The sequence below is a fragment of the Palaemon carinicauda genome, chromosome 1 (genome assembly GCF_036898095.1).
Source record: "Palaemon carinicauda isolate YSFRI2023 chromosome 1, ASM3689809v2, whole genome shotgun sequence".
Taxonomy (NCBI): domain Eukaryota; kingdom Metazoa; phylum Arthropoda; class Malacostraca; order Decapoda; family Palaemonidae; genus Palaemon; species Palaemon carinicauda.
In genome coordinates this window covers 245,538,224-245,558,582 of record NC_090725.1, presented here as the reverse complement: position 1 = coordinate 245,558,582, position 20,359 = coordinate 245,538,224, and the positions used below count along the sequence as shown (strand labels likewise).

At 46.1% G+C, this 20,359-nt stretch overlaps 1 protein-coding gene across 1 annotated transcript in view; it reads right to left on the bottom strand.

Moving 5' to 3' along the window:
* Not11 (CCR4-NOT transcription complex subunit 11) overlaps positions 1-20,359 on the bottom strand; it is a 190,761-nt gene that overhangs the window by 84,716 nt on the left and 85,686 nt on the right. The window contains exons 3-4 of the mRNA XM_068388797.1: positions 9,445-9,593; positions 9,129-9,254 (exon numbers count right to left, since the gene is read on the bottom strand). Of these exons, the coding sequence (XP_068244898.1) occupies positions 9,129-9,254; positions 9,445-9,593 (275 nt within the window). The remainder of the gene's footprint in view (positions 1-9,128; positions 9,255-9,444; positions 9,594-20,359) is intronic.

Genomic DNA, 20,359 nt, shown 5'->3' with positions numbered 1-20,359 from the left:
TTTGCTAAAACCGGGGCTTATTTACAAATCGAAAAACCCTCGCGCTTTGAAAAATAAAAATAAGAATCTCCTTCCCGTGTACTGGATGCATAATCCAAAAGCATGGATTACGAAGATGCTGACCTCTAACTGGTTCCACCAGTGTTTTATCCCGCAAGTCAGTAAATATCTCTTAGAGAAGGGCTTGCCATTTAAGATCCTTTTCCTTATGGATAACGCTGGTGGACACGCAACTGATCTGTCGCATGAGGGCATTCAGGTTGAGTTCCTGCCACCCAACACAACGTCATTAATTCAACCGATGGACCAGGGGGTTATCAGGGCGTTCAAGGCCCTCTACACGAAGAATACCTTGGCGGACCTCGTTGCGTGTGTGGATGCTGCCCAAGATGATGAGGATGAAACATTCAATTTGAAGGCGTACTGGCGGAAGTACACAATGCCTGCAGAACATCCAAAAGGCACTGAAAGAAATGAAACCTGCTACTGTTAATGCGAGCTGGAAGAAGTTGTGGCCCCAGATTGTTTACGACGACAAGGGATTTACACCTGCTGAGATTCAACACTCTGCAATACGGAAATCTGTGCAGTTGGCTGCGATAATTGGAGGTGACGGGTTTGGCGACATGACGACTGAAGACGTCGACGAGTTGTTGGACTGCCATTCCCAGCCGCTAACTGACGCAGACCTTGAAGACCTGACGAAATCGGCCAGTGAAGAAGACAGTGAAACACAGGAAGAGACCCAAGAAAATGTCGAAGGAACAGGCTTAACATTAGAACGGGTTGCCAAGCTCTGCAACCTTGCGAAGGAGTTGAAAGAATTGTTGCAAGAGTGGGACGAGGATATGGTTCATTCTATGCAATTCTGTAACAAAATCGATGAAGACATGACTCCCTACAGGATGCTCTTCGAGCGAAAAAAGAAGCAGCGGCAGCAACTTCCGATCACAATGTTCTTCCAGCCTCGCTAAAAAGAGCCAGTTCCTCCTGCTACTATGCCTTCGGAAGAAATTGAAGAAGTGTCCCAGGAAGAAGTTGAAGAGGTGTCCCAGGAAAAGACACCTCCGTCTGAAGACGTAAAATACTATCATTAGCTGCACAGTAGAAGACATCATCAGCTTCATCATCATCATTTCTATTGTGCAGCAAATTCATCGCCATCATCATTCAAGTTTTTCTTCAACTTCTTTCGTGGTGAGTACAGTAACAATCTTTATTTTTTTATACTACTTTAATATTCTAACATTTTAATATTTGTGCCTGTTTTAGTTTAGGGTACTGTAGTACATGCATTAAGTGTTCTGTACATTAAAGGGTAGTTTGTTAACAGTACTACGTAAAGGGAAGGTTTTAAAAGTCTAAATATACATGTTATAACCTATCATTTTTTTGTTTACATTTAAAACAACTCTCTCTCTCTCTCTCTCTCTCTCTCTCTCTCTCTCTCTCTCTCTCTCTCTCTCTCTCTCTCTCTCTCTCTCTCTCTCTCTCTCGTAAATTATCATTCGGTCATTAGCGGCAGTTTGTTATTGTTGATTAAACGCAAAAAAAAAAAAGAAAAAAAATTGTTTTCCTACTTTGCTACGTATGTAGGATTTTATATAGATACGGTAAATAATATTTGTAATAACATATTTACTAAAAGCTTTTAATATCATTATTTATCACTTTCATCATGCGCGTTTAATGCCTTCGTTTGTTTATTGCGATCGAAGATGGAGCGTACAGCAAACAAATGGAAGGTTTCCGTTTCAGGCAGTCATAAAGAAAAACATTATATAAATGGCATTCATTTCATTTATTTGGAAGTCCTAAGAAAAATTAAGTAAAACATTGGTAATAACAAAATCAACATATAATCAATATAATCAATGCAAAAACTAACCTATACACAGATGTGTAAATGCATTTGTTTCTTCATTATGATCAGAGATAAACGTAAACAAAACACTGGTTGTCATTTTTTATCGTGCTTTTTGGCGTGTTTAGGAAACGCATGATATAAAATCGCCTTTAATATTTGTGCCTGTTTCAGTTTAGGGTACTGTAGTACATGCATTAAGTGTTCTGTACATTAAAGGGTAGTTTATTAACAGTACTACGTAAAGGGAAGGTTTTAAAAGTCTGAATATACATGTTAAATAAATAGGTAAATATGGTGTCCCTACTTCGCGGATTTTCAGCTATCGCGGTCGGGTTTGGAACCTATCTACCGCGATAAACGAGGGTTCACTGTATATATATATATATATATATATATATATATATATATATATATATATATATATATATATATATATATACAGTGATGCCTCAGGATACGAAATTAATCCGTTCAGGATGCGGTTTCGTATCCTGATATTTTCGTATCCTGAGTCGCGTTTTACATGTAAATAGCCTAATCCGTTCCAAGCCTTATAAAAAGTCACCTTTTCTTTCATAAACATGCTAAACTGTAGTAATAAACATGCAATGCAGCCATTTCTATCATTCAATAATTAACACAACCGTTAAAAACAGCCTAATCCATTCCAGAAACCACTATGAGATTATTCAATAATGTAGTTATAGCCAAGTTATCCCCCTCAAGCCCAAAGAAAACGGTCCGTTTTCTTTACTACGGTACGTACTGTATAAAAGTTACGGTACTGTATGTACGTAAAGCATTTAGATCAGTGAAGGTGTATTGTTACTGTACCTGTACGTACACCTAAATTAATGATTGATACTGTACCTGTACACTCTGAAAAAAAGGTTACAGTTAATTAGTGTAACAAAAAAGTTGAAACTTACCTTTTGATTGAGACGATGTCCGATAGCGAAGTCGCGGCAGAGGAGGATGGCATAAGGGAGAAAACGTAACAAGTGACAGACTACGTACAGTAATTTACACACTTAACACATTAACACTTAAACTTTACGAAATAAAAAAATGGCAGAAATAATTAACACTTAACATTACGTATGGAAAACTATAAAATAAAAGAAAAAATTACTTTAACACTTAACGGTAACATAAAACTTAAAATTGAATTTTTTTTTTTTTGCTTTTTTATAACTTTATGTTTTTCTTATTTTCTAAATCTCTTCTACTTCTTCATCACTTTCTTTTTTCTGTTTCTTTTCTTTACTTTCACCTTCTACTTCTTCATCTCTTTCTTTTTTCTGTTTCTTTTCTTTACTTTCACCTTCGTCTTGGCCTACTAATACCGCTGGCCTCTTTAATAAGAAACTATCCATTGAAGCTTGTTTCTGCCTACTTTTCAACACATTTCTAAAATGCGTTAGGCAAACGTCATTGCAGTGTTGAAGCGCACGGTTGGTATAAACTTTTTCTGGATGTTCCTTTTCGACGTAGTCTGCCATTTTATGGAAACATGCAAGAATTTCCTTGATGTCTGTCGTTTTCAAAGGTGCAACATCCTCCTCATCACCGCTAGAGAACTGCTCTTGAACATCACTCACTTGCATCGTCTCCAACTCCTTCAAGTCGTCCGTCGTCAACTCCTCGTGGTGCTCCTCGATAAGTTCATCGATATCTTCCGCGCTAACTTCCAGCCCCATGGACGTACCAAGATGTACGATGTCAGCCACCTCAGACTGCTGAATTGGTTCAGGATCGTCAACGATCTCGGCTTCTCCTCCAGGCTTCCCGAACCCCTCGAAGTCTCGTGCAGAGACAGCATCAGGCCACAGCTTCCTCCAAGATGAGTTTAGGGTACGCCTCGAAACTTCCTGCCAAGCGAGATCGATGAGTTTGAGGCATATCACGATGTTGAAGTGATCTTTCCAAAATTCACGCAGAGTGAGGTTTGTACTCTCTGTGACTTGGAAACATCTCTTGAAGAGATGCTTCGTGTACAATTTTTTAAAATTAGAAATAACTTGCTGTTCCATGGGCTGGAGGAGAGGGGTGGTGTTAGGCGGTAGATACAGGACCTTTATGAAGGAATACTCGGCCAGAAGATATTCCTCGAGGCCAGGAGGGTGAGCTGGAGCATTGTCCAACACCAGCAGACCGAAGCAGACATTCACCCAATCAATGAACAGTTGCCTCGTTACCAAGGCTTTTGCATTCGCCTTCCACATCACGGGAAGGTTCTCCTTAATGACTTTGTGGGCTTTGAAGGCTCGGGGATTTTCTGAATGGTACACCAGCAGGGGCTTTATCTTGCAGTCCCCACTGGCGTTTGCACAAAAAGCAAGGGTAAGCCTGTCCTTCATAGGCTTTTGTCCGGGTAGCCTCTTCTCCTCCGCCGTGATGAATGTCCGACGAGGCATTTTCTTCCAGAAAAGCCCAGTTTCGTCGCAATTGAAAACTTGCTGCGAACTGTAGCCTTCCTGCAGAGTCAACTCTTCGAACGTTTTAACAAAGGCTTCGGCGGCCTTCGTGTCCGAGCTGGCTGCCTCCCCATGCCGTACCACTGAATGGATGCCAGTCCTTTTCTTGAACTTCTCGAACCACCCACGAGAAGCCTTAAACTCTGGGGGTTCCTGCTGGGATGTTCCTTCTCCTGCTCCTTCTTTGGCCTGAGCACGCACGAGATCACCGAAAATGGCGGAGGCCTTCTGGCAAATTGTAGTCTCAGTGATGGTGTCTCCTGAGATCTCTTTGTCTTTGATCCACACAAGAAGCAGCCTCTCCATCTCGTCATGCACGTGCGTTCTCTTGTTGGAGAAAATAGTGACGCCCTTAGAAGGTGTTGCTGCTTTGATGGCCGCCTTCTGCTTCAGGATGGTGCCTATCGTAGACGGATTCCGGCCATACTCCTTGGCGATCGCACTTAAACGCATGCCAGACTCGTACTTTTTAATGATTTCAAGTTTTGTCTCCATCGAGAGCATCGTCTTCTTCTTCTTTCCTTCGGCAACATTCTTGGGACCCATGGCTACAGTAATACGTAATATAATACACTACGTAACGTTATATACAGTCTATGTATAGTAAACACTAATACAGTACAGTGCACAGTAACGAATGTTTATTAACGATAACACGTGGCGTACGAATGTACTGTATATTAACACTAAGTCAAACAAGCGAAAGCACACAACACAATGTCTGTTAACGATACCGCGGTCGGAACGAAAAGAGAGAGAGAGAGATAAACGCCCGTGCGTAGGCAAGCTGGGATAGTTGCCGACCAATAGGAAAGCAGGATCTTATGGCGTCAGCTAGCGTCTGAGTAGGGAGATAACCAATGGGTGAGCGGGAGGCTGTAAGTGAGTCTACCCAAGTTCAAAGTCAGGCGGCGCACGCTTTTTAAAATTACTCTCGGCGAAGAGTTGGGATCTCGTAAGGTTTTCGTATCCTGAAATTTTATCCGTATCCTGGGGCATAAAAATCTTCGAATCACTTTTCGCATCCTGAATTTTTCGTAAGCAGAAACTTTCGTATCCAGAGGTATCACTGTATATATATATATATATATATATAATGTATGTATGTATGTATGTATGTATGTATGTATGTATGTGTATGTGTGTAAACGCAGGGAAATTTCACTTTTCCCTGCGCAACTTTGAATAACTGTTCGTTGTAAATTCAAAATTTGCAATCAAATTTCGGGTCACCTAATAGAAGCTTATGCTATGTCAAATCATAAGAAAGTTACAAATGAGCAAGTTTCCTTCAGGGACAATAATTATGTGGGACGCTTTATATGTTCATTCTCTTTGTGACGAACAAAAAAGAACCATCGGTTTGTTTTCCCGCCGCTCTCTCAAGTGCATGGGAGAGAAAGGTGGGTCTTTCAAACAATAGTCGTTGTTGTGAGTGGACGTGCTTAGGAAAGTCCACATTGATGCCCTTTAGATGGAATTATAAGTTAAGCATCACAGTGTTCTGAGATTTATGGACTTGAAGGGTTGTCAGGGTTGCTGTTTAAATAACAATAGCTAAATAGAGCTGTTAATATGATGAAATATAGACACGTTTGACAATATTGTGAGGGGTTGTGTGCTTCTTTTAACGCCGACTTTCCCCCGGTAGGAACTTGCCAGCAGTCCATGAGGGGACAGAGCCGGACGGTCCTTACAGTGGGAAAGCAAACAGTTCGGTAAGTAATGGATATTATCAAGAGGTCTTTACAATCGAATAAGGGAAAATATATACATACATACATACATACATACATATATATATATATATATATATATATATATATATATATATATATAGTCTCACTGAACAATATTCACATACAATAATGCTTTTTTATTTATATTTATAATTTTGCCAAGACACTGATCGGACCGAGAGCAAACCGAACATGTGTACACCCCAGTGCCTAGACCGAATCGAGAGCAATGCCCGGCTGGAGCATGACTAGACTGATAATATGAATCAACCCTATAAGTAAAAGCCTATAATTGTCCTTGAGCATGATCTCCCTCGGAGACCTCTATCCTCTGCTTGTGCAAGGAATGAATGCTATCCCCCGGCAGGGGAGTGTTGTCCTTTAATTCCTTTCCCTCCTCTGTGGTACAACTCGGATTACTCCCAGTCTCTCCCAGGCTGGGTTCTGGTTCGAGGGTACCTTGGTGTTCAAGTACTTTTGATACCTCAAAGAAACTTGAGGCTTAGGAAGAGGGGAGAGGAGGTGGTTGCGTAATCTCCTACCTGCACCTAGGATCAGATGGGTCATCACTCCCCTTGGAGAATTCCAATGATATGGAAGAAATACCCATGGAAGGAAATGTCGGGGAAAAACTGGTCGGTCCGGAGTCCGCCTGCTTCACCGCTTGGACAAGGTCCGTAAACCAAGGAGCATCTCTCAAGAATGGCATCATTCCCAACTGAGTCCCCGTACCTCCTTCCTTAGGTTTGGTGGTGTGCCAAGAAAAGGGAGGGGCCGAGAGGATGTCAACTTGTGCTTGCCCTTTTGCTCTTTTTCCCTACGGAAGAGAGCGCCGTATACTTTCCTGTAGGAACCCTCAGACTGAGAAGGGAAACCTTTCTTTTGCAGTTGATCTTGCTGTTCCTCTCGTAAAGAAGGCCGACTATAGCGCGTTGGCGAGGTGAGGGTTGATAAAGCGCGATTGAATGAGCGCTCCTCTCAGCTCGCATAGGTAAAGTGTCATCTACCCGAGTGCCCTCCTCTTCCTCTGTGCCACGTGCACTAACAATGTAGAACTCGCCTTTGGTTTAGGCTAAGTTTTTTGCATGCGTGAGTCTATATGGGAAGACTCGCCAAGAAGAACAATGTAAGTAGATGTAGTGGTCACGCCTCTTTTAGGCAGACAAGCTCACACCACCCCCTCACTAGGTGATAAAAGTGCGCAACACTGCACAAGACTCATCCACAAGAAGTTGGTCAGCATACCCACTTCCTAGCACATCAAGAAGAGAAACTCTTGCTCACCATTTCTTCCACTATCTTCCTTACCCATTAGGGAGAGGCAGGGCAGGTGGTTGCTGGGTGCTCACTCACAAACAGCATAGCAAGGATTTCCTTGCGAAATGGAGAAACTGAAGGCGCTAGCTTGCAAGAGCTTGGCCTTGCATGGCACGTAGCAGTATGCTGTGCCCTATGGACATGACGATGAGGGAGAGGAATGCAGGCAAACACCTCCCATTATCACCATCCAGCTCCGAAAAGCTGTGCTCTGATGCACTAGAGCAAGGGATAGAAGAATCCATTACCTTTCGATGGGTACCGCGAGGGTGGGGAGAACTCAAGGAAAGGTAGTCTCTCCCACAGGCGGAAAGGACGATCAACTCCTTTTGCACCTGACGGCAAATCTCCTCATGGGCTGGGAGCTTGCTGCACAGGAGCTCGTGAAGGGGATCTTTCCTTCGTAAGGGGGGATCGCCCCACACTTGTTGGAGGATGACTTTCCATCGTGATGAAGTTCTAATACCAGGCGGACCTCCGGACAGCTCACTTCGTTTCTCCTCCGGCTGAGTTTGCTCTGGCTGAGCGAACTCAGTCAGAAGACCAATTGCATGAACTGTCCTTGGGATATAGCTGAAGCTAGACCCTGGGATTTCCCCGTAGCACCTGACAAGTCACTCCGAGGAGTTCTTGTCAACAACTGCCCATGCCCACCCGCCCGCTGAAGCAGAGCGAATATAATGGCAACCAGAGGCTGAGATCAAGACAGCTGAGCGCGCACGAGACTCTACGACCTACAGTCTCTCATGGGGGAAGATCGTAATTGACCCCTGGGGGGATGTCTGTTCCCAATGCGTACCCAACCACAAGACCTCTTGTAACCTTTCCTTACACGGAGAACCCGTGAGCCCCATGGATGGCCACAGAAGACGAACTGCTTCATCCGAGAGACTCGCCTACGTCGGCAGCTGGTGCTGCTTCGCTAGGGGAAGCAATGGAGGCCCCTACACGTAAGGTTGTCCCTGAATCGCACGAGCCCCACTTGTACATGTCTAACCCCCAGGGGAGGACGTACGAGCAGTCATCACGGGCAGGTCGAGTCAATGGAGATCGATGGCAAGATTTCTCCGCTCTCCTTCCGCCGCCTACCGAACCTTACCCTCTGGGAGGGTGGCCACTCCTGACACAGCTGGCAAGGAGATTCCTGCATACATGAGTGACCCCTACATGCAGGGCAGAGACCATGAGGATCCATCGGCTCGGCCAACAAAAAGGTGTTGCAACGGCGCCAATCAATGCCAGGACAAACCCACATATTAAGGGATCTTATGAGCAGTCACACTTCAAAGAGAAATAGAATATCAAAAGGAAATTTTTCTTTAGACCAGTTCAATAGGAAAATATTTATTTTGTTTTGGTGGAAGAGTAAAATAATGTCTATACTCCACCAGGGCAAAAATAAAAAGTGGCGAGTGTTTACTAGTGCTGGTGTGAACAAGGTGGTGGGTTACCCCAGCTACCTGACTCAGCTAACTAGCAGAGGGTAGTTACTCCTCGTAAAAGCTTATTGGCAGGTTTTCAGCTAGCGCCGAAATAATACTCCTACGTAAAGAGCGTAAGGTTTTTCTATAGTGCAGGAACAAATGAAATATAAGTGTTCATATAGCAAAATCCAATAACCTGAATTTCCAAAATTCCAAGCAGAGTTCGTAAGTCACGCCCCTTAAGGTAAAGTGATATATTACTAACAGTATTACTATTCTAAAAATTACCTGAATGTAAACTTACTTCTTTGCTGTTTTTTTCGGAGATGAGGGTTGATAAGAAGACAGTTTCTGATGGACTGATCCTTGGTAGCTGACCAGCAAATTCTAATTTTTTACCGATTCCTTTTACTATATCATCTGGCGGGTGCTTTACCACAAAAAGAATATCAAGTAGAAAAGAACATCAATAATAATGGTCTTGGAAAAAGGATTCCAATAATAAATCAATACTGTATTACGAAATTTCATCCTCTTGATTAAATAATCTTTAAATTAAAGCAAATTACTGTACAATAACTAAAAGAAAGTAAAATGATAAAAATGTAAAAGATGCTTACCAATAAGTTAACAAACACAGGTAAAAATGGGTTATTAGGCGGTGGCTCTCCTCTGTATAATTCATGTAGAATAGTAATTGCTGCCAAACGTTGTGTTGGACTTGGTAGAAGGTCTGGCTGTTGAAGCAGAAACACTAAAGCACTTCCTACTGCAATGAGAAAAAATAACCACCTTTAACGTTATTTCTGCCTTAAGTAAATATGATATTTTCATTATAAAATAAAATTTTGAACATACTTTCCCGGTGGATATATATAGCTAACGTCTCTGACGTACGGCAGAAAATTCAAAACTCGCGGGCAATCGTAGATTGGGAAGCTAGGTGTACTACTAGCGCTACCACTCGCCAAGATACTGGAACCATTCCACAAGTCCTCAGGTCTTCTCTGCCCATAGGTCTCTAGAGGGGCGGAAGGGAGGGAGTTTAATTACATATATCCACCGGGTAAGTACAGTATGTTCAAAAATTTATTTCATAATGAAAATATTATTTTTAAACATTAGACTTAGCCAGTGGATATATATATAGCTGATTGAAACCCTTGGTGGAGGGTAAGAGACCAGCAGTAAACAACATAGGAATATAACTCAAGAGTTTTGATAAAAACAAACTTAAGGGTTCGTACCTGATAAGGAAGCTGACTTTTATGATTCTCTGCCTCATTAGTCCGCTATCCTTATGAAGCCCAGCGATCCCCTCAAGGGGCTGAAAGACCTCTAGGAGCTGTCATATCTGGGATGAACACCCCTATGACAGGACCTCAACCAATACCCTTGATATGGGCGCTCTCAAGAAACAAGTTTGACCACCCGCTAAAATCAAAAGATTGCGGAAGACTGTCCCAGTCTCCACATACAACCAAAAAGACAATACAGTAGTTTCAAGAGAAGAAAAAAGGTATTAGGATTAGGGGAATGTAGTGGTAGAACCTTCACCCACTACTGCACTCGCTGCTACGAATGGTCCCAAAGTGTAGCAGTCCTCGAAAAGAGTCTGGACATTCTTTAAATAATGTGAAGCGAATACAGATTTACTCCTCCAAAAGGTTGCGTCCATAATGCTTCGTAGGGATCGATTTTGCTTGAAAGCCACTGAAGTTGCCACAGCTCTGACTTCATGTGTTCTTACTTTCAGCAATCTAAGGTCAGCCTCACCGCAGTGAGCGTGAACCTCTCTAATCAAGAACCTGATAAAATACGACAAGGCGTTCTTTGACATCGGTAAGGAAGGCTTTTTGACCGAACACCATAAGGCTTCAGACTCGCCTCGTAAATTCTTGGTTCTGTCTAGGTAAAATTTAAGAGCTCTCACAGGGCACAGGACCTTCTCTATCTCGTCACCAACCGCATCTGACAGGTTGGGAATCTCAAAAGATTTCGGCCATGGATGGGAAGGACGCTCATTCTTGGCCAAGAAACCAAGTTGCAAGGAGCATACTGCCTTCCCAGTACAGAAGCCGATGTTCTTACTGAAGGCATGAACCTCACTAACTCTCTTCACAGTCGCTAGACTCACTAGAAAAAGTGCCTTTAAAGTGAGATCTTTAAAAGAGGCTAAGTGTAAAGGTTCAAATTTCTCAGACATAAGAAATTTCAGGACAACATCCAGATTCCAAGCTGGTGTCACTATCCGATGCTCCTTGGAAGTCTTGAAGGACTTGAGAAGGTCTTGAAGGTCTTTATTGTTCGAGAGGTCTAGGTTCCTGTGCCTGAAAACCGCAGCCAACATGCTCCTGTAACCTTTAATGGTAGAGGAGGAAAAGTTACGTTCACTCCTAAGGTGTAGCAGGAAGTCAGTTATTTGGGCTATAGAGGTATCAGGCGAAGAAATTAAGGTGGCTTTGCACCAATCTCGAAACACCTCCCAATTGGACTGGTAGATCCTGATGGTAGAGGATCTCCTTGCTCTGGCAATCGCTCTAACTGACTTCTTCGAAAAGCCTCGAGCTTTCGAGTCTCTCTCGATAGTCCGAAGGCAGTTAGACGAAGAGCGTGGAGGTTTTGATGGAACCTTTTCATGTGCGGTTGCTGGAGCAGATCTAACATCATTGGCAGGCTTCTTGGTATGTCCACCATCCATTGATGTACCTCGGTGTACCATTCTCTTGATGGCCAGAGGGGAGCAACCAATGTCAACTTGGTCCCTTCGTGAGAGGCGAACTTTTTTAGGACTTTGTAAAGGATTTTGAAGGGAGGGAACGCATATACTTCCAGGTGAGACCAGTCTAGCAAGAATGCGTCAATGTGGACCGCCTCTAGATTTGGAACTGGAGAGCAGTATGTTGGAAGCCTCTTCGTTCTCGAGGTTGCGAATAGGTCTAAGGACGGACGTCCCCATATCCGCCGTAGTTTCTCGCAAACCTCCTGATGCAGAGTCCATTCTGTGGGAATGACTTGGCCTCTTCTGCTGAGGCAGTCTGCCATCACGTTCCTTTCTCCCTGTATGAACCTTGTTAGTAAGGTGATGTTTCTCTCCTTCGTCCAAACCAGAAGCTCCCTTGCAGTGAAGTAAAGGGATTGCGAGTGGGTCCCGCCTTGCTTGGAGATGTAGGCTAACGCTGTGGTGTTGTCTGCGTTTACTTGCACTACCTTGTTTCGGATTAGTCTTTCGAAACTTTGAAGGGCCAAAAGAACTGCCAGAAGCTCCTTCTGGTTGATGTGAAGACTCTCCTGGTCTTTGGTCCATAGACCCGAGCATTCTAGTTTGCCTAGTGTTGCTCCCCACCCCGAGTCCGAGGCGTCTGAGCACAACACATGGTCTTGGTTTTTGTGTGCTAGAGAGAGGCCCTCCTGAAGTCTGAGATTGACGTCCCACCATTTCAGGCAACTCTTGACCGTCTCTGGAAGCAGAATGGTCACTGCTTTTAAGCCCTTCTTCTTGTCCCAATGCTGGTCGAGGTGAAACTGGAGAGGGCGAAGATCGAGTCTCCCTAGGGAAACAAACTGCTCCAGTGACGAGTGTGTTCCCAGCAGACTCATCCACTTCCTTACAGAACAAATGCCCTTCCTTCGGTAAAGACAAATCTTTATGAGAGCTTGTTCTAGTCTTGTGGGCGATGGAAAAGCCCGAAAAACTAGACTCCGTATCTCCATCCCCAAATAAAGAATTGTTTGAGATGGGGTCAGTTGAGACTTCTCCTCGTTGACTAGGAGACCCAACTCCTTCGTCAGGGCCAAAGTCAATCTGAGATCCTTCAGACAGCGATCGAAGGACGACGCCCTGAGTAAACAGTCGTCTAGGTATAGGGAGGCTCTGATACCTGTCGAATGTAGGAAGCTCGACACGTTCCGCACGAGTTTCGTAAACACAAGAGGGGCGGTGCTGAGACTGAAGCACAGAGCTCGAAATTGGAAGACTTCCTTCCCGTATACGAACCTTAGATAGTGTTGGAAGGTCGGATGAATCGGGATATGGAAGTATGCGTCTTGGAGGTCTAGAGAGACCATCCAGTCGCCTTCCCTTACTGCTGCTAGCACAGACTTGAAAGTCTCCATTGTGAACTTTGATTTCAGAATGAACGCGTTGAGCGCGCTCACATCCAGCACTGGTCTCCAACCCACTGAGTTCTTTGGAACTAGGAAGAGGCGGTTGTAAAAGCCTGGAGACTTGTGGTTTAGCACCTTCTTCACAGCCCCCTTTTTTAACAAAAGGGACACCTGTAGGCGCAAAGCTTGTCTTCTTGCATCCTCCCGGTATCTGGGAGAGAGATCTATCGGCTCTTGGACTAGAGGGGGTTTCTTTACAAAGGGTATTTTGTACCCCTCCTTCAACAAGAGGACGGACCACTGATCTGCTCCTCTTCTCTCCCAAGCCTGCCAGAAGTTCTTCAATCTGGCCCCTACTGCTGTCTGAAGTTGAGGGCAGTCAGACTCTGCCACGACCTGATCTAGCTCCCCTCCTTTTACCTCGTCTTCCATCAGAGTGAGAGTTGCCTCTGTTGGAGGCTCTACCACGAAAGGGAGGAATAAACTTCAATGCAGGGGTGTCCACCTTCAGTCTGCTGCCTGAAAACGACGAAGGCAGCACCTTGCGAGCCGTTTTAGATACCAGGTCATGGGTGTCCTTCAAGGCTAGCGATGAAGCTATTTCCCTCACAAGCTCTTGGGGAAAAAGCGAACGAGAAAGCGGAGCAAACAGAAGCTCCGACTTCTGGCAAGGAGTAACTCCCGTAGCCAGGAAGGAGTACAACGTCTCTCTGTTCTTAAGGACACCCGCCGTAAAAAGAGCAGCAAGCTCATTAGATCCATCCCTTACGGCTTTGTCCATGCAGGACATAATCTGAACCACAGGCTCATTATTACTAAAAACAGACACTTTCTTACTCAAGGCTCCCAATGCCCAGTCTAGAAAGTTGAACACTTCAAAGGCACGGAAGACGCCCTTGAGCAGATGGTCGAGTTCCGAAGTGGTCCAAAAAATCTTCGCGCGTCTCATGACCAGATGACGAGGAGAGTCTACCAGGCTTGAGAAGTCCCCCTGGGCAGAGGCAGGTACTCCCAAGCCGAGAACTTCTCCTGTCTCATACCAGACGCTCGAACGAGAAGCAAGCTTAGCTGGGGGGAAGGCAAAGGCTGACTTGTCAAGACTCCATTTTGGACTGCAACCAGTCTCCCAGCAAACGCAAAGCTCTCTTAGACGACCGAGAGAGCACCAATTTAGTAAACAGGGGAGCTTGTGTAGACGTCACTAAAGTGAACTCTGAAGGAGGAGAGCGTGGTGCAACAGGCACAAAATGTGAAGGAAAAACTTCCTTAAAAACAGTCATAATCTTTTTAAAATCTAAAGATTGTTGGGAGGATCTAGGTTCCTCTTCCTCTGACAAGGTATCCAAAGGTACAGCTGTGGAAAGGGGATCATCCACTTCCTCCTCAGAAAAAACTTCATCCGGAAGGTCGACATGCTTGCGAGGCGGAGAATCAACAAAGTGTCGGGAACTGTGTGGAACAGCTTGACAGCCTGCATAAGCCTGTCGATGGGTAGCAGGAAGAGAAGGAAGATCGATGTCACGTCGGGGCTGCATCGACTGACGTTCAACATCACGTCAAACCTGACGCTCAGCGTCACGTTTGGCAGCATGCTGAATACTGGAGGTCACGTGAGTGTGACGTGAAACTTCACGCTTGGAAGCATGGTGAGAAGGGTCACGCTTATTAGAACCGTGACGCTCCGCAAGCGAGGGTTCCTGTCGTTCATGGGCTGGACGGTAAGACTGCATGAATGAGGAAAGTCTCATCTGCATGTCCTGCAGCATGCTAAAATTAGGGTCAGTCACAAGTGTGTCAGAGCGTGACTTTGGTAACGTCCGTTCCGCAACGTCATTGATGACAACGGGAGCAACAGCACTCACGTCACGTCTGGAACGTCCAGACCAAACCACAGAACCGTGACCCTGCAAAGGGGTCTCCAGAGCAACCATACCAGACGTTTTAAGGGGATGTTTGGCAGGTGTACCTTCATCCGATGAAGGCAGACGTTCTGGACTGCTCCAATGACTGCAGCCAGGACGTTGACTTTGATCTGAAGGGATTAACTTCCTCTTGAGAGGTCTGGAATCCTGACGCCAGTTTTTTCTACTGACGTTAACGTCATCAGAGGATGAGGAGAACTTGGCCTCACCTCTCCCATGATAAGGGCGATCGTTACGTGCAACGTCAACCACAACTCGTGAGGGGACGTCTTCGTGGGTTAAACCCCCCCCCCCTCACACACACCTGTGCTTGAGCTCACTTTGCTCAGAGGTAGGACTTCACGGGGGATAGGGCTGGCGGGCAAGTTTGCTTAAATATCTAAGGTTTGTATAGTTAGGAAAAATACAAATTACCTACGAAATTGTCATTTGTTCCGTAACTGAAATACAAACCACGCTATTTAATATGGGTGACTCACCCCTTAGGAAGGGTGGTAAGTCCCAGCCAGTACTGGCTTTTGGCTTTGCCCAGGGACTCAGTATCCGAGTGTGTCAGCACTCAACAATAAGGAGTCCCTGCACCTCGCTAGAACCATGCTGCGCAAGGGCTGCGGCCTACGTAAGCTGTGTGTGAAGGTATGAAGTGTGACTCGTGCTAGGAAGTTGACCTGTAGTCCTTTAGATGGAAACTTTAGGCTAGGACTCTACCAATACCACCTCGTCAGGGTATGGGGACGTGACAGTATTAGCTTAATATAGTACTAGGAACACAAGGAAACATGGTTTACCTGCAGTGGTTTGAGATCAGCTGTGCTGAGGACCCAGGATGCTGCTTTCCCCAAGAGAGGGGAGGATGAAGAAAAGAATAAGGGCCAGACAAACCTTTTCATTCATGCAGACTAAGACCAGGTAACAATGCCCTCAACCTTCTGCTACTCGTCCATTAAGGAGCCTGAGGTTTTAAACCAGCTGTTGTGCAGCCACCACAGGGCCGATAGAGAACGTATCGAGCCTCCTGTGGGTCACGTCTTGCAGGTAGTGGGCTGTGAAGGTCGTCTGACGCTTCCACACCCCTGCTTGTAGAACCTGCGTCACTGAAAAGTTCTTCTTGAGGGCTAGGGACGTAGCTACGCCCCTGACATCATGTGCTCTAGGGTGACGTGACGGAGGAGGGTCAGGATTCAGGGACAGATGGATCACCCTACAAATCCATGCCGAGATAGTATTCTTGGTAACCCTCCTCTCTGTTCTCCCAGTGCTCACAAACAATGCCTGCACTTGGGGACGAACTGCACCCGTTCTTTTGAGATATAGCCTCAGACTCCTTACTGGGCACAGTAGGAGATGGTCTGGGTCATCTGTTACAGAACGAAGACTCGAAATCTGGAAAGAGTCGAACCGAGGGTCCGGCACACCCGGATTCTGAGTCTTAGCAACAAACTCAGGGACGAATCTGAACGTTACCTCCACCCATCCCCTTGAATGGGCGATGTCATACGAGAGACCATGAAGTTCACTGACTCGCTTGGCCAAGGCCAAAGCTAGTAGGAACACCGTCTTCCAAGTTAGGTGAAGATCTGAAGCCTGGAGTAATGGTTCGTAGGGAGGTCTCTTTGAGAACTCAAACCACGTTATATGGAGGAGGTCTCACTTCCGACTGAGGGCAGGTATGTTCATAACTTCGTATGAGTAGGGAAAGTTCCAGCGAGGAAGAAATGTCCACTCCTTTGAGCCTGAAGGCTAGACTTCCTCTTCAGGGGTGTAGAAGCTGCCACTGATTTGTGGCCCAGCTCAGAGAAAACAGGCTTAATAGCCTGCATGACCGCTCTGACCAGGGACCCAAACCAAGGCTGCTGACTGGAAACTCCCTCTGGAGGGAAGGTGATCATTCGATCCCTAGGAGGAGTTACCAAAAGAAGGGTTTGCCTGAAAAGAAGAAGGAGAAAAGTCCCTGGATCTATCCGGAATCCTCCCTCCCTCCAGCGGGCGCGCTGTTCTGCGCTTGTGGGGGGGGGGGAACGCGACGATGATAACCTGGCGCGCATTGTCCAGCAGCCTCGCGCGTGGGATCGTGCTGGGGATCGCGCGATGGGATTTGCCCTGGGTCACGTGCAGGAGATTGTTCGAGCGCGAGAGCGCGTGCGGGCGAGCGATGGCGCGGGCTGGAGATGGCAAAGGGCGCGCAAAAGGCTGGATGAGAGCTCCGCGCACAGGCGCGCAGGATCTGGCCGAAGAGCCCGTGAGGGCGATAACGTTGGGCGCGCGCTCGCAGGAGATATATCCCTTGTGCGCGGGCGTGCATGAAAGCACATATCTGGTTGTGGAGGTGGGCGCGCGTGTGCAATTTTGTGGGCGCATGTCGGAGACTGCGCGCGATGGCGCGCAGGCTGGGTCCGATGGCGCGTTGGTGAGCGCTGGCGAGCAGGGAAGAGGTTACCTTCCTCATTGCGCCCAGATCAGAAGATCGTGAATGCCCAGGAGATCGTTAACGCGCAGGAGAGCGCTGGCGCATCGGCGAGCGTTGCCGCGCAGTAGCGCGCTGGCGAACAGGAGAGCGCTGGCGCGCAGGTGAGCGCTGGCGCACAGTTAAGCGCTGACGCGCAGGTGATCGTTGGCGTGCAGGGGAGACCTGGCCCATAAGGGACTTAGGCACAAATTTGTGCGAAAGCCCATTGTGCCCCGAAGGGACCATTGCCCGTTTTACAACGGGATGAGTTGGCGCCCACAGCGCGTCAGCAGCCAGGAACGGCGACGGCAGGTCAGCAGGTCTGGCGGGTGGAAGGTCTGCGTGCCCTTTGTAAGGACAACCTTCCACCGAAGGAGATCGCGAACGATCTGCGGAAAGGTCCAGAGTCGGAGAACGACGGCGAGGTTCCTCTGCGGCGGACTGCAGAGATGATGAACCAAAGAGGCGCCTCTCAACACCCTTGTGAGGTGAAGGAAGGCCTCTACGGCAAAGAGGAAGGCGGGCTTTACGCCTTATACGCCCTCTGGGGGCCGTGGGGTCAGCGGGCTGACCATCAGCAGTCCTCCGAAGAGGAGTCTCTGTGAGTGAACTCCCCCGAGGGGGAGAATCACCGGCAGGAGAGACCGTTGGACTTAGTTCCTCCCTCGAAGGATGTTCGGAGGGGGGAACTAAGCCTTCAGCTACATCAGCAACATCAAGAGCAGAGGTTTGATACAACTCATCGGAAGCCTCTGCCACAACAACGTCGACGATATTATGAAAATATAATTTTTAAAGATTAAACTTAACTGCTGGTTATATAAAAATAGCTGATTGACACCCTTGGTGGAGGGCTAGAGACAGCTATAGTGTTGGAATATTACTTAATGAGTAAATTAAAACAAGTTTAAGGGTTCGTAGCTGTTAAGGAAGCTGACTTCAATGATTCTCTGCCTCATTATGTCTGCTATCCTTATGAGATCCAGCGATCCACCCAGGGGGCTGAAAATCTCTATGCTGACAGGACCTCAACTAATACCCTGGTTCCGGGCACTCTCAAGGAACAAAATGACCACCTGACCAAATCAAAGATTACGTACAACCATAAAAACATATAAAAATTCCAAGAGAAGAAAAAGGGTACTAGGGTTAGGGGAACGTAGTGGTAGATCCTTCACCCACTACTGCACTCGCTGCTACGAATGGTCCCAAAGTGTAGCAGTCTTCATAAAGAGTCTGGACACGTTTCAAATAATGTGAAGCGAACACAGATTTATTCCTCTAAAAGGTTGTGCTCTTATTGCTTTACAACGATCTATTCTGTTTGAAGGCCACCGAAGTTGTTACAGTTTGAGCTTCAAGCGTCTTAGCCTTTATAAAAACTTGCAGTCTGCCTTACAGCAAAGTGCATGAGCCTCTTAATTAAGAACCTGGTGAAGAATGAAAGAGCATTCTTCAACATCTGTAACGAGGACTTCTAGACCGAGCACCAAAGAGCTTCCGACTAGCCTCGCAACTCTTTCGTTCAGTTTAGATATAATCTTCATGACTCTTGCTGAGCACAGGACTCTCTCTAACTCCTCGCGAGCTACATCCGAAAGTTTCGGAATCTCAACAGCCTTGGGTCAAGGTTGAGAAGGGCGTTCGTTCTTGGCGAGAAAGCCTAACTGCAATGAGCAGATAGCTTTGTGATCTCGAAAAAACCAATCATTTAAGCTAAAGGCATGAATCCCACTGACTCTGTGAGTTGTCGCCAGACTGACCAAAAATAGTCTTCATCGTGAGATCCTGAAATGAGGAAGAATGCAAGGGCTCAAACCTGTCACCCATAATGAACTTCAGGACAATATTCAGATTCCAAACTGGTGAATGCTGGAGCTGTTGCTTTGATGTTTTAAACGATTTGAGAAGTTTCTGTAGGTCTTTAACATTAGGAAGGTCCAAGTCTTAGTGCCATGAATACGGTTGTTACATAGCGTACTCTTGTATCCTATGATGGTAGAGGATAACAAAATTGCATTTCCTTCGAAGATGTAACAGAAAGTCAGCAATCTGAGTTACCGAAGTACTGGGCGAGGAAAGAGAGTTGATTCTGTACCCCTCTCTAACAAACCTCGTACCTAGATTGTTGAACCTTGATGGAAGAAGTACTCCTTGCTCCTGCAATAGTTCTAGTTTCTTCCTTCGAAAAAACCTCTAGGTCTTATGAGTTTTTCGATAATCTGAAGACAGTTAGATGAAGAGCTTGGAGAACTAGATGGTACCTTCCAAGTGGGGTTGTTTGAGTAAATCCACTCTTAACGAAAGACTTCTTTGAGTGTCTAACATCCATTGCAGTACCTCTGTGAACCACTCTCTGAGGGCCAAAAGAGGACCACTAGAGTCAATCCGTTCATTCCGTATGACACAAACTTTTGCATCACTTTGTAATGAATTGAACAGTGGAAATGCGTACAAGTCCATGTCACGAGCTGTTTGACGTTCGGGGTCGCATTGTGCTTGATGGTTAACGTCGCGTCTCGATAGACGCTCAACGTCACGTCTTGCTGGACGCTCGATGTCACGTCCTGCAGGACATCCTGTTCCGCTGGAAGCTCGACGTCCTGTTAAGTGGACGTTCGACGTCACGTCTGTTTGCTCGACTCCTTTGGTTAAAAATGGCTAATTTACGACATTCAACAAGGGAGTTGTAAAGACATTCGTCATCAAGAACATCTCGACTAGTAGCCTCACTACGCTTGGTGTCCAGGTGTGAAGTTACCTGACACTCAGGGTCCAGGCCTGCTACTCTCTTGTTGTTCGCAGGCCGATAAACTAGCATGAGCGAAGAGAGCTTCTGTTGCATATCTAGCAGCATAATAAAAATAGGATCAAACTGTTGTGGTACCGGAGACGTCACGTCTACCACAAGCTCTCTTTCTACACCGTTTAAAAAACACGCAGAGCGTCCAGAAGACGATAACCAGTTTGATGGTGGAGAAGGAGCATGAACCGATGCCATGCTAGGCTCAGACAACTGTCCTCTGGGTGAGTTGGACGTTATTTGACAGGTGCCGACAT